The sequence below is a fragment of the Dermacentor albipictus genome, chromosome 10 (genome assembly GCF_038994185.2).
Source record: "Dermacentor albipictus isolate Rhodes 1998 colony chromosome 10, USDA_Dalb.pri_finalv2, whole genome shotgun sequence".
Lineage (NCBI taxonomy): Eukaryota > Metazoa > Arthropoda > Arachnida > Ixodida > Ixodidae > Dermacentor > Dermacentor albipictus.
The window spans coordinates 15363494-15378444 of NC_091830.1; the positions used below are offsets into that span (position 1 = coordinate 15363494).

Here is a 14951-nt window from a genome sequence, read left to right on the forward strand (position 1 = left end):
TTTTTTTTGTGCTCCCGTTCGTCGTCTGCTCGGTGAACGAAGCCGCGCGCTGGCAGGCGTGCTGCGCGCGCTCACCGATGACGCTTGCGCGGCGCGCGCGCGCGCGGACGCGCCGCGAGCAGGCAGCAGCTTTCTCTCCTGCGGCGAGACAAAAAAAAAGTGCGGAAAAGGGAGTGGGCGGAGCTTCCTCGCGGCACTGGACCTCCCACCGCCGCCGGCGCGCTTTGAAGTTATTCAAAAACCAAACGACGAGGGGTGAGAGAGGGACAAAAGGCGAGGAGAGAGCAGCTACGCGGAGGGGGCGGGGCGTGCCGCGTTGACGCGCGGTCGTGTGGTCGGGGCCTAGCGAGAATCGGAACGGAGTGGGGGCGCGCGCGCGCGCGCCACGGCGCGTTGCGGCGGCGGGGTGGGCGGGGCCTACGGGGACCTTCCCCGGGGCGGGGCGTGTGCGCGAGCCGCGCTCGTGGAGGCGCCCAGTGCGCCCGGTCGTGCGGCGTTGCGCAGGCTGCCCTGCGACCGACGGCGAGCAAGCTGGCGTTTCAACCGGCGGCTGCGGCAGGACCGGGGCCTTTCGGCAGCTGCCAGGCGTCCGCTGGCGGCGCAGCCATGGCGGCCGCGTACCACCACCTCAAAGGCCCCGCGGCGGCAGCGTACTCCATGAACGGCATCGGACTGCACACCTCCGCGGGCGTCGATCTGCTGCACCCTGGCTATCCCGGTAAGCTGGATTAGCGGCTCGCGAGAGCGGCTTTTCTCGTATCTATCGGAAGAAGAGGAGCACGCGGAGTGGAGGGCTGCGGGGGGGAGAGGGAGGCTTGAGAGCCCTAAAGCCGATTACGGCTTTGACGGATGCCTAATTGTGTGCCGCGCATGTATGGGAGGAGGGGGGGGGAGGGAGGGGTGGTAATGCGCCTTGGCTCGCTCGCCCTCTCGTGGTGCGGGCCCGGGTCCCCGCCTTGCGAAAACCCACCACCAACACCACCAACAACCGACTTCGGTTTTCCTTTTTCTCAAAACAGCACACGGGCCGATACGGCTGGACAAGTACCGCGAGGAATGGGAGTCGCCGATGATCGAGGAAGTCTGGTACGGCTCGCCGGGCTGCCCCAGTGAGTAGCGATGCGACCATCTCTCTTTTTCGCTTCCCGACTTCTCTCGTGCGATGCGTGTATGTACTCACTCGTGTGCGCGAAGAACCTCGGATGCGTGGAGTCGTCGCTCCGTTGCACGTCGTATGCGTTCGTTTCCTCGGGCCCGCAGAAGCTTCGCGCGTTCGACGTTATAGTTCCCAGCTTGCCGCTCGACGCAATGCCTGTCGGTTTTCCACGGGCCTCCTTCCATCCTCGATCGCCGGGATCCTTCAGGATTGCCACAAAAAAACGCAGAGCAGAGCAAAAGACGCTTCGCAGGGCGCAGTTTTCGATCGGGCGCCGCAAGGAACCTGCTGTTTTCGATGTCTCCGCGTTTCGGCGATTGTGCGTGTGTCCGTGTCTGTGCGTGTGGTGGGGGAAAGGGCGAGGGAGAGGAGGTTTCTGGTTTGCGTCAAGAAGAAGAAGAAGAAGTACATGGAGGAGGATTGCGTGCGTCTTCGCAACCCTCGCCGAAATGTGACCACCCTCGCAACAGCCCCGGCAGGGCGGCGGTGGATTCTGGATCCACGATCGCGGGGTTCCTTCGCTTTTCCCGGGGCGGGGCCGCACGCCGCCCCGCCTACCGACCAAAAAAAGGAAAATAGACGTGCGGCTCCCGTTGGTCGAGCTCCGCGCGGGCTCGGGGTTGCTCCCCCGGGAGAAAATAGCATGACGGGTGATGGCGTGAGCTTGCCCCCCTGCTGCAGCGGACGGGGCCTCAGCGCGTGCCCTTGGCGAGCCGCCGCTTCGTAGTCGTCGGGCCCCCGGCGCCGGCATGGCGAGCAAATTGGTTGCCGACAAGCCAGAAGAAGCCAGTCCGAAAGCCGTGGGTGCTGTTGCCGTTGCCGCCGCCGCTGCTGCTGCTTTCCGGTTTCTGGCCCTGACGTGACCCCCCCCCAGAGATAGCTTTGTCCACTTTTTTTTATTTTTGGGGGGGAAAGGGTCGGTGGCGGCGAGACCTTTTTTTCTGCTCCTGTTGTTTGATCGTTGTGCACATTTTTCTTTGCCGAGTCTGCTGGGCGGGCGGCGTGCTTTTCCCTGCGCGTAACGGACGGCTGCTGTCAATCTACGCTCCGAGACGCTGGCTCACTAACTCGCTCCCGCTGGCTTATCAGCGACAAGAGTGGGCGTGACGCGAACACCGAACCGGCGTTGGGGCCGTCCGCAGCCTCCTCCTCCACCTCGAGCAAACTCCGTCCCTTTGGCCGTTGGGTGCCAGCTCCGGATGATGTTGACGATGATGATGACGACGACGACGATGATGATAATGATGGTGGTTGTGGTGGTGATGCCGTTTCGTGCGCGCGTGTTGAAACACCGCGCGCTTGCCATCTTGAGTCACTATAGTGCCGAGCGGGAGGAAAGCTCCATCCCCCCCTGCATTCGAATGACACGTTGTCGTCGATGCGTCAGGGGGGTGTTCGGGCGCCGCCGTGGCACGAGGCAGGCAGAGACGGGCGTTTTCTTCGGTGGAGCAGACTTTCCAGGAAATGTCCCACCACCCGATTCAGAAGCTTGCACGAATGCACCTATAGCGAGTGGTGTGTTTCCGATCGGTAGTAAATACAGACGAGGGCGCGACTTCGAACATCCGAAGCTATACTTCTTTAGTATTACAACGCTTCCCGAGATGCGAGCGGCTTTAGCCCTTTCTGGGGAGGGGGGAGGGGAGGGCGTAATTACACTTCGAGCGACCTTCTTGGCATATTTAGGAGAGTATGAAGTATGCTTGCCGCTGCTGGTGCGATGTAAAAACGAAACAACGGATGTTGTGCACGAGATGCAGGCGGCAGGCACTCTGTAAGAAAACATTATAGCTGCTTTTCAAACACCGATCGCTGGTCCAGTAGAGAAAACGAAGGCCACAACTGGGTCTCAGGCCTGCAGGATCGAATCATGCATGGGCGGAGACTTCAGAGTGCTTTTCTGGTGATTTCTTATGACCGGGGCAGCTATTTACCGTTCCGTATACGAAGAACACGACAACTAGATTTACAACGTGGGAAGTCGTTCGCCAGTGCTTCATCGATCTCTGCCGCAGAGGCATTGAGAGAAAAGAAAAGAAGCAAGGGGGAAGGGAGATGATGTAGCTGTAGCGTAGGCGCTGACGAAGAACGACAGCCTGAAAACTCAGTTTTCTAAGAAAATTACCAGGGAGAACTCTGGCACTACGATCGCTAGGCTATAATTGAAATGATGTGTAGTACATGAATTTCACTAATCTTCGTGCTGGATTCGAACAATAATGTGGCGTTTCATTTATTTTGTTTTTATTTCACTTTATCTTTCTAAATTTCCAAGCACTCGTACACTTTTTCGAATGCATGTTTAGCCAATAACGCTATGCGCGAATGCATACATTGATTCGGAAACTTTGCATTTATAACACAATTACATTCTGTTGAAAACGATCAATTAGTGAAGTCACGAAGGCGTTCGAAGCCACAACAACGAATTAAGCTGAGGCAAATCCCACGTACTAGAACCCGTCGTGACAGAACCGCGCTATTCCATGCAGCTTGCATGTTGTTGTAGACACTCTCTCGTAATTTTTGTAGTAAACGTTACGACGCCCTGTCATCGCTAGCCATGCCATCTGCTATCTGCTAGCCGCCTGGTTAGCTCAGATGGTAGAGCGGCTGCCCCGGAAAGGCTGTGGTCCCAGGTTCGAGTCCCGGACCAGGACGAATTTTTCTTCGACTATGAGGCTTTTCTTTCGAGGAACCCGTATGGGTTTCCTTTGTAGCAATTGCTACGAACAGGTGGATGTCCAATTTTCCCTTTATTCAAACGTTACGAAGCACAATATACTGAAAATAGTCGGGCACGTGCGGATTCAGCGAAGAAATAAGTAAACTAAAACAAAACAAAACCGTCCAAAAAAAAAAAAGAAGGATACAGGCGCACGCTTTTTTTTACATCCCGGTCCAAGTTTTTCGTCCGCTTCCCCCTTCGGCGTCGAACTGCGCTTGGCCTGCAGCTTCGCGATGTACGCAGGCATTATAGCTGCAAGCAAAAAGCTCGCTTTGTTGTGTGTGTGCGTACGCAGTCGGCAGTGCAACTCGCAGCAGTATCGCCGTCTCCTTCCCCTTACTCCCCCCCCCCCCCTTCCACCGTATACGTATAGAGTGCATGTATATACGACGCAGCACGGACTGCTCCGAAGTCGTTTCTTCCGCCTTGGCCGCGTTCCGAGCCGATCGCATTTTGCAACCGCATTTGCACACAGCACGCGCGAGCGCGCTACCTCCGATTGCCGCTCCACTTTTCTCCTATTTAGTCGTCTTCGTTTTTCTGTTCTTTTCTTGCTCGTTCGTTTTCCTTCCTTCCTGTTCTCCGTACTGCGGGCTCAGACCTCGTAGATACCGAGTCCTTTCAGGATCGCAGCCCTGGGCTTGCTGCAATACGTGATGCTCACTGACTCGCACTGGTCGCGTCTAAATTTGACAAACGTTAATCTATATACGCAGTCTGCGTTTTCTCCCGGAAATGTCCGTGAAGACTCACAACTGTTGCTCTGACTGGCTGTTTCTGCGTGTCGTCATTACGATAGTATAGGGCCAGGCTTTGGGATGACTATGGATTTTACGTGCGACCTTTCAGGTCTTTCTCTCCTCTCCGTGTCGAAACATGGGACTGTATGCAGACGCGGCACTGTGCGACTACTGCATGCCTCGCTTTGACCGCTCTTTTGAAAAGCATGAATCTCTGCGATCTATCCTGGAAAGTCCTGAAGGCGCAGGGCTTTCGCACTGGCTTGCTGTGATGAGCCCACGGCATGTCTTCTGTCCGTCGTTTAGTTAGAGATGGCTATGTAGGGGTCATTCTGTAGGACTCGGTAGGGCTTTCTGGATCTAGAACTCTGGACTGTTGACAGGCACATAACGCAACATACTGCCTTGCTTTCACAGGCTGAATCTTCGGAATCTTCATTATGTGCTGGAACAGTATTGAAGAGGCGAGACTTCTTCATGTTCTGCATGTCGTGCTGTGATCAGCACACGGCATGCTTTCTCTCCGTCCTCTTCAGGATATAGTATATATAGAGCTGTGTTGCACATTGTGAAGGACTTAGTTCTCCTTTTTGAATCCGAACCCTGGGTTGCAGACTCTCCACCTTCTGATAAACTGCCATATTGCTGGACTTTGTGAAGGACTTAATTCTCCTTTCTGGATCTAAACCCTGGATTGCAGACTCCGTACCGTGTGATAAACTATCATATTGTTGGACTTTGTGAAGGACTTAATTCTCCTTTCTCTATCTAAACCCTGGGTTGCAGACTCCCTACCGTGTGATAAACTATCGTATTGTTGGACTTGATGAAGGACTTAATTCTCCTTTCTGGATCTATACCCTGGGTTGCAGACTCCCTACCGTGTGATAAACTATCGTATTGTTGGACTTTGTGAAGGACATAGTTCTCCTTTCTGGATCTGAATCCTGGGTTGCAAACTCGCCACCGTGTGATAAACTACCACAGTGTTGGACTTTGTGATGGACTTAAATTTTCTTTTCTGGATCTAAACCCTCGGTTGCAGAATGGCCCCGCTGTGATAAACTACCATAGTATTGGACTTTGTGAAGGACTTGAGTTTCTTTCGGGATCTAAACCCTCGGTTGCAGACTGTCCACGCTGTGATAAACTACCATATTGCCTCGCAGTGACCGCAAGTTTGGCAGGTTGAATCTCTGTATACTCTGCGTTCTCTCCTGGAAAAAAATATGAAGACTCGGAACTGTTCTCTGAATTGCTGTATAATCATATAACGACAGAGTGTCCTTCTGTAATTCGTACAAGAAGTTGCAAGTTGGACGTGCAGGGTTCTGGGTGCAGAAATGTGGCACTTTGTGTATGTAGGACTTCGTAGCCTTGTCCTCGGATATTATATAAGACTTTGTCAGTTTGTCCTCTGTAGGACTTTGTAAATCTGTCGTATGTAGGACTTCTTATATAGGTTTGTCCTGCATGTGCAGTTAGAGGTCGTTGTAGAGTTCCGTACACTTTTCTTGTGTAGGTACCTGTGTCGGATCCTGCGTGTAGGCAAGTGTAGGTTCGTCTCGCATGGCCCCATGTAAAACTGTGGAACTTTGTGCAGGACATCGTAAGTTTGTCAAGTGTGGAGCACTGTAGGCTTCTAAGTGCATCACCTTGTCGTATGTAAGATTCTGTGAAGGATTTTATGGGCTTCTGCAGCTGGGACCGGTTCTTTCCGTCCTTAATTGATGGTCGATGCATCTCACATTACTTTGTTTACACTTCGTGCATGAATCAGCCCGTCCGCTTTCTTGTTCGTACTTCAGAAGTTAACACTTGTGATGACGGTCTATACCTTGGCTGAAGCTGCGTCTCTTCTTACTGCTACATCTTTTCATATAGGAGCTCGAGGCCATGTCTTGGCTGTGACCACCCGTTCGACTCTTTCTTTAACGCCGTCTTCTTTTGCTATTCTCCGTGTTCTCACCCTTATGTCATGGCAAAGAACAAAACGAAACTTGTCCCACAGTCGTCGCTGGGAATCGAACCCACGTCCATCTGCGACGATGTGCAGTTGGAGGTCGGGTGTGCTAATCACAGATATATATATAGGGCAACGTTTTTTTTTTATTACGTGGTATATATGTATACTGTGTGGAGTATAACATCGTATATGCGGGAACTACGCAAGCACTATAGCCAGCCCATCACAGATCGGTACTCTGAAAATACACACATATAGAAAACACGATGCGAAGAACTTGCAGCAGAAGATCACTTTTTTGGACCTAGGAGTGACGACAGGTAACTGATCGAAATATGGCACCAGTTCTGTCGAAGCTCTTAAGTTATATTGTCCTTCGAGTGCACAATCATTTGACTAAACTGAAACTTTGTAGAAACAATAGTGTGGTCCAACATGCGCGGTTTGCATAAAGTATCCAGTCCAGCCAGAAAACAAAAACATCATACGGGCCGCACTGCGACCCAGCATGCGTGTCAAGTGCATAAGATGCATGCAGTCCAGTCAGGAAAAAAAAAAGAGCATCAAATGGCACGCCATTTTATGGGGTGCCATCAAATATCAGACGGTATGCCGATTGAAAATAAACTTCCGTCAAGTTCCTTAGCAGTACGTCCTACGACAATATCACGTCCTTAGAAAATATGCAGCAAGGCTCTGCACAGTTTTAGGTACATCGCAAAGGCGACAATGCGTATATCGCCCGGCATTCGTTCTCGCCTTGGGCGTGCGGCTTGGTGCACTGCGCAGACATTGTGTGGTTGAGCTTGCGTGTATCACTAGCGATTTGATCAGGAGCCTCGTCGTCATGACGTCGTTCTTCTTGTCGCATTTCTTGCGTACTTATCTCAGAGGGCGAAAAAAAAAAAACTGGGGTTTTACGTGCCAAAACCACTTTCTGATTATGAGGCACGCCGTAGTGGAGGGCTCCGGAAATTTCGTCCACCTGGGGTTCTTTAACGTGCGCCTAAATCTAAGTACACGGGTGTTTTCGCATTTCGCCCCCATCGAAATGCGGCCGCCGTGGCCGGGATTCGATCCCGCGACCTCGTGCTCAGCAGCCCAACACCATAGTCACTGAGCAACCACGGCGGGTCAGAGGGCGAAACATGCAGTATGTATATAGTGCCAGATGAAGACGACATATTGTGTGCTCCACATTGAGACAATGGCGGTTATTCGCCGCGGTTGCAGCAAACGAGTGCGAAGCGCACAGATGGTGGTTGAAGTAGGATGATTTGCACTTTTTTTTTCTTTTTCGGGTGACCAACTTAATGCAAGAGAGAGAGGGTGTGGGGAGGTTTCGCGCTGTCACCAAAGGCTGACGCTTTGATAGACTGACGAAATGTATAAGACGCTTTAGTCATTTTGGGATGCGCAGGTTGCTCAAATAAAGCGACGTGTCTAGTAAAATCTCTTTTCGTGTGAGGTGTTAAGTGTATTGTCGATATACACTTCTGAAGAGACCTCTGATATTGTGCGCACGCGATTTTCGCTCAGGAAATCACCTCATTTTGCCGTTACATACGAGAGTGAATCCGTTTTATGTACAAGTTACGTTGAGAAAGTTCAAGTTGTGTAGCAAACCGAATCCCACTTTATTGCAAACACACCCTATTGCGTAACTTGAGCATCACAACATCACTACCATGCTTATTCCTTTTTTTGTTAATGTACATAGTTTTCGCGCTGTATATAGTCGGGTGGATGACGATCTCTTCCTTTCGTGAAGCTTCCTCTATACCTCGCGCGTTTTCGCAAAACTAATTTGACGAGTCACGTTGCGTCTCAGTATTATTCTTTAGGGTTCGCCTTTATTACGCAGTCGATTTTACACGGCAGTGATAGAAATCACCCATAACGCTGAATGAGAAAAAACAGGGACCTCGTTTTATCCGAACTAATTCGATTTTTTCAGTCTTTCTTTTTTTAATCTTCTCATTGGCTCGAATGCGGCCGTTATTGTTGAAGGTCCGCCATATGAATTCGCGGTCGGGTGACGACAATTGAATTACGAAGTGTATTGCTACAGAATGCAGGCCCCAAGTCTGTATTTTGTATAACGGTTCATATGCAATCTCCACCCTTTTCCCATCGCGAGCCGCGGTGATTGGCCAGACTCAGGCCAATAACGACGCGCTGCTGTACGTCCGAGGCCATCGGCCAAGGACGAAAAGTGCGCAAAACGAAATGGAACATTAGAAAACAATGCCTCGCGGAGTGCGCCGTACACACCCTGTTCACCCTTAATTTACTGTCGTTCGCTCGAGTTATACCCGCCGTGGTTGTTCAGTGGCTATGGTGTTAGGCTGCTGAGCACGAGGTCGCGTGATCGAATCCCGGCCACGGCGGCCGCATTTCGATGGGGGCGAAATGCGAAAACACCCGTGTACTTAGATTTAGGTGCACGTTAAAGAACGCCAGGTAGTCGAAATTTCCGGAGTCCCCCACTAAGGCGTGCCTCATAATCAGAAAGTGGTTTTGGCACGTAAAACCCCATAATTTGATTTTTTTTTTCGCTCGAGTTATAACCACGACGGATGAGAGCAGCGCGTCTGCAGAGAGACCTTCGGTTCGTCATAACGCTATATGCGTGACGCTCTTTCTGCAAAAGCCTCCAAGGAGCAGCGCGGGCCCCTTGAGGTTCTTTCCTGGAACTCTCGCTCGCTGGATCTTTCGATCTGACAGCCGATGCTCCTTCGTCTATACCCGCTTGTACAAATCGATGACGTGGCTACCGCTGTGAAAGGCTGACTATAAGTCAAGGATATAGCCTCCCTGCATGTATGTGACTGGTCCACCTATCGCGTCCTCGTATACGTAGTGGGTGTGTTCTTCGTTTCGCGTTCTGAAAAACAGGCACTCGAACTCCTGTCATCGGCAGAGCATGCACCCTCGTTCGTCCCAGTTCTCGTGCGTGCTCGTATATATGTATACGCGTGTGTTCACGTGCGTATGCTTACTGCACTCTCGGGTCGAGGATCCGTCTATTTATGCATGCAACTCGATGACGCGTCCATTGCTCCGAGACGCTGCGTGGTCGACGCGCATTGTCTCCGACGACGGCTGTGGGTGTGCCCCCTATACGTCGTTGCTTGAACAGACATGGTCAAACCCACCGTCAACCGAAGCGCATTCACCGAGTTCGTTCGAGTTCTTGTGCGTGCGTGGTGGAGTGTGTAAACGCGTGCGCCCGTGTATGTGTGTGTGTGTGTGTACACATGCACATACGCACACACACTCTTGGGGCCGAGCTAGACGGCACCGGCCGCGGTCGAACCGGTTCCCCTCGCCGGTTGGGACGGGCCCCGAGTGTGTGGTGTCTGCGAGCGAACTGCCAATGGCCGAGCACCGAGGAGCCCTTGACCACGACCTCGGCGGATAGATGTGCGATGTTACGTGTTCACGCCCATGGATATATCGCTGCTTCGCACGGCCTTGCGTGCATGCCTCTGCCAGCCCCGATGGCGCGCGGAATATTGCTTTATTACTCCAGTGCGCCCTGTGGCAGTCGAGTCCGGGGACGTATATACGCAGTGTGGCCCACTGCTAAAGGGAACGCGTGATCGTGGAGCCCGTGCAAATTCTTTTTTTCCACTTCTAGAAAGTGTACAATCCCACGACTCTGCAGAATGATGACGTGTGGCCGGATGGCGCCTGCACACTTGCATGCACACCTGTACCGTGCAATTGGCATAGCTTGCAGCCAGGCCACTTGAAGCTGTAGGGTGCCAGCAAAGTAAATGCCTTCCATTAGAGTGTTCCTTTTAACAACAAGCCGCATGCTACACGTGGTAATGCACCGCGACAGTGCTGTATAGAGGTAGTCGCAGTATTCACACCGGTTCGGTAGTTTGCTGCGGGGGAAAAGAACGTTAGAATGTAATCCACGTAATTACAATGGCAATGTGTTTCCCCTATATACTCGTGGGACTCGGAGACAGATCGGGGGCAAAATCGATTTTTAAACAACTGTGGGGTTTAGCTTCCCGAAACTGCACGGCTGTGTGTGGGGATGACGTGGGGGAAGGGGGAGGGGGGATGGGCCTTCGGTTTAATTTTGACAATCTGGGGTTCTTTGATAGGCACCCAAAGCACGCTGCAAGAGTGTTCTTACGAACCGTCTCCTCCGGAACGCGACTGCCGCGGCACGGAATTCGATCACGTGACCACGTGCTCAAGCAGCTAAATGCTAAAGCAGTAAGCTATAGACAGTGGCAGGTGCAACCTCTTTTCAAGTCGTTTCTTGTTACCAAATGGGGTATGCTGAGAACGTAAATGTCCTCTCCCCCGCCTTTCGTTTTAAGAAGCAAACTAAGCACGTACGGTTTGATGCTGAAAGCTGTGTTTTTATGTACGTGTACATAACTCTCTGGTATTGTTTTGTTACGATAAACAAAAATCTAGTTTCTTTGCCTAAACACAGAAATGAATGGAACGCTTCGTTTTCTACTATTTAACTACGGTTGTTATAGAGTTGAGTTCACGCGAAGCGTACACAATGTCAAGTTGACTTGTAGAAGTGTGTGAACAATATTTTTCGAGACCGAAATTACGAATCGAGTGGCACCAGAAGCGAATCAAATCGATGATCGAATACTTTTAGAATAGCTTTGGAATAATGCAAAGCATTTTTCACCATTGACCTTCACATTCCAGTATATCAACAACGTTGTCAAATTTTTGTCATTGTACTGCGCGTTATAGGAAGCGTTGTTCAAAGCATAAATAGAACATTCAAGAGCAAACAATGAGCATATTCGCACACTCGGACTCATATTAATTTGTCTTAAAAAGTAAACGGAACACCGCATTTTTTACCGCAATGTGGACCTTGCATACTCGAAACTGGCGTAGTCCTGAAAATTCGTTCCAAGTCGATATGCTTGGCATACTCACTGGCTACAATTCGTAGATTCTAACATGTGCCGTAGAGTAATTAATGGAAAAGTTAGTTAGCGTGTGCAATTCAGTAATTAAGATAAGCATTCTGATTTCTAGTGGAAGTAATGGCCGTCTCATCGAGTAACGTAGATCAAGGGTTACAATTCTACTATCTCCCACAGGCAATGTTTAAAGATGTGGTGCAGCTGAAAAAAAAAAAGAAATTTGTATGTCTGCGCCGGACGTTGCAATCACTAGTGGTGTTCACAGTTCGGCAAAAGTACAATGCACTTGCTTTTGCAGGGAACTCAATCCTTATGGAGGAGGGGCCTTCGGGTCGGGCAAAGAGATAATGCCTGTGCAGGGACGGCATTTTGTAAAGATCCGTTTCATTTTCCTGCATTTATCGCTTGTCATACGTCGTTCTGAGCCTCCGATCTCCTTTACAACGGGGGTGCTTCCACGTCCGAGTCAATCACGAAGGGTGGCAAAAAATGAAATGTGAAAATGAATCGTTACGAAAAAACGGCGTAAACGTCCCAAGATATAATGTTCTGCCGATATCAACCTAGGAAAAGAGGGGAAGGAAGAATCCATGTAATCAGAGGGCCGGCGAGTATTCAGTATCAGCAAATATAGGTAGTTAGAGTGAAAAAGAAAAAAAGAACTTAGGGGAGTCAACCTGGGGCTAAACTTCAGTAGACAGCTCATTTGCTCGCAGGAAAGCGAAGAGAAGCTAAAAAAAAGGAGTTGTATATACGAATGGTAACGATCGGACAAATGTGTCGGTCCGCGAATACATGAAAATGTTGCCTAGAGGGCCTGCAAGTGTGGAAAGTGCAAACGACTCACTCTAAAAATGTTTACACCCTTAAGGGTGTTTTCTTGTCACACTGGTAACAAACACCCTTACCGTTATCGCCTTACAACAATTTATAGAGGCCGAAAACGGAGCTCTAATTAGACGTGCAATGACCAAAGGCGTAGTTGAAAACAATGTAATCATTCGACAGTCGTGGGCTCAAAGGAAAATCCGTCAAGAAAATTTCGCAGGGAGGGATATGAAAATCTCCTGCCGGTTACTTCTGTGGGCCCAAAGCTGTCAGAATGATTACGATTTCAACTACGTCATTTGTCATCGCATGTCTAGTAAGAGCTCCGTTGTCGTCCGCTATAATTTTTTTTATAAGCAATAAGAGTGTTTGTCGCCAGTACGACAAGAAAAACACCCTTAAGGGTGTAAACATTTTTACAGTGTGGTTACTAGCGGTTACGTATGCTGGTGCCTAGCAGTTTATTGACGCGTAACGATCGCACTGGTGTTTAGCAAGTCCATTTGTGTTTTAGAAAGTCTGTTGGTGCTGGGTAGCAAACCGGAGACTCATATCTGGTTAACCTCCCTGCCTTTCCTCTTCATTCTCTCTCTCTCTCTGTTAGTGCTTAGCAGACTTCATTAGAATGTGGCAGCTGCGTGGGGAAAATTATGACAGTAAAACAAAGGGCCTGTTCGCAGTGGCAAATCTGAACCTGCATTGCTCACACAAACACACAGTCACATACATACATACATACATACATACATACATACATACATACATACATACATACATACATACATACATACATACATACATACATACATACATACATACATACATACATACATACATACATACATACATACATACATACATATAGCGCACAGACGGGCTCGCTCAGTTGATATAAAGTCTATCTATAGGAGTAGCCTCGCTATGACACCCTCACTCAACGAGATGCTGTCAATTTCTGCTTACAACTTCAACTATCTAACGCATCTTTCCACGCATACTTTTCAACACTGATACTTTGCTTATCTTATTTTTTTAGATGACCGTTTTTTTATTTTTTTGGGGGGGGGGAGGGGGAACGTTGCAATATACAAGTAAAAAAATGTCTGGACATGGTTCACTGTATCTGGCAGTTCGCACAAACTGCCAAAATAGGGTGTATATAGGCGGGGGTCGTGTCTGTTGCGTATATCAACGTTATCGGCTAGTCCTAATCTTCGCGACACTCATCGGTCTCGCTTATCTGCACAGTGTCTGAACACCAACAAGGATTACATTTCGGCGAACGTGTATCATTAGTGGCACGCCGTTTGTTTGGCGAGTACGCTGGTGTTGTCGCAGGTTTCGTCTGTGCTTGACAAGTTCGTGTTCAACAACAGGTTGCTTTATATTTATTCTTCATCATGTCCGTTCTGACTGACTGTGGTGTCACACGCATCCTTCTATGCACGCTTATCACGCCCACCATCTTCACAGGGCAAATGCCTCTGTCCGCCCCTTCGTCGCCTGAACGAAGAACGAAGGCACACGTGGTCCTGCTCCCACACACACACACACACACACACACACACACACACACACACACACACACACACACACACACACACACATATATATATATATATATATATATATATATATATATATATATATATATATATATATACATATATATATATATATATATATATATATATATATATATATATATATATATATATAATGAAGAAAGAGTACGACGTGCGTTGAATAAGCGCAGTATATTTGACTGACCACTAGCCGAAACGTTAGTCAACTATACTGGGTCTATTCAACGTACATCGTACTCTTTTTCTTCATTTTACTATCGGGGCCAGCGTGATTTCCTCAGCCGTATATATATATATATATATATATATATATATTAGACACTCCCATGTATACTGTACACACGCATTTCTGATAGATAACTAGGTCCTCATGCTTCACAACATGAGCGACTATAAACCCATAGCATTACGATGTCCTGTCACATCATACAGTTATTTCCTTGTCGACATCCCCATGGCCTCCTTCCACTCCCGTGCGTGGTGACATGTACACGATGTATGTACTAATGCAGCTACCAGTCACTTACGTCACTGTTCCCTGCCTACCTACTATTGATCTACTGAAGCTGTCTACTTATAAAGTGTCATCTGCTATAAGTCTACGCAAAAGGGGTTATTACGCAACTACGCATCACTGACTGTAGTCCGTTTAAGCGGATCGTTCGTTAAAGGGGAGCTTTTTTTTCTTTGGCTCCTGGCTTTGTAAGTCAGCAACGTAAGTTGCAATGAAGTTGCAATGAATCGTCAGCAATGTAAGTTGCAGCAATGTAAGTTGCAATGTAAGTTGCAATGAATCGCGGAGTGCCAACCGCGCGCTCTATTTAGAAGAGCGCGATGCCGCGAAATTAGTCAAAGGAAGATCCCAATTCATTCTTCTTTAAGGATGAGAAAAATCTGAATACATCGTGCGAACAGAAACACGTTGAATAGAGGATGTTACGGGCATTAGGTCGTTAAAAACGCTTCGAATGCACAATACTTGAGTAATCGAGCGCAAATAAATATTCCAGTTTATTAGA

At 49.1% G+C, this 14951-nt stretch overlaps 1 protein-coding gene across 7 annotated transcripts in view; it reads left to right on the forward strand.

Annotated features, from left to right (window-relative positions):
* The window catches only part of LOC135897850 (homeobox protein OTX2-like), a 183098-nt gene that overhangs the window by 79308 nt on the left and 88839 nt on the right, over positions 1-14951 (forward strand). For 3 of the 7 annotated variants that reach the window (XM_065426552.2, XM_065426554.2, XM_065426555.2), the window contains exons 1-2: positions 478-718; positions 1020-1109. The exons of the other annotated variants lie outside the window; for them this stretch is intronic. In XM_065426552.2, coding sequence (XP_065282624.2) covers positions 607-718; positions 1020-1109 — 202 coding nt within the window. In that variant the 5' untranslated portion in view covers positions 478-606. Of the gene's footprint in view, positions 1-477; positions 719-1019; positions 1110-14951 lie in introns of those variants that run through there. 7 annotated transcript variants of the gene reach the window in all.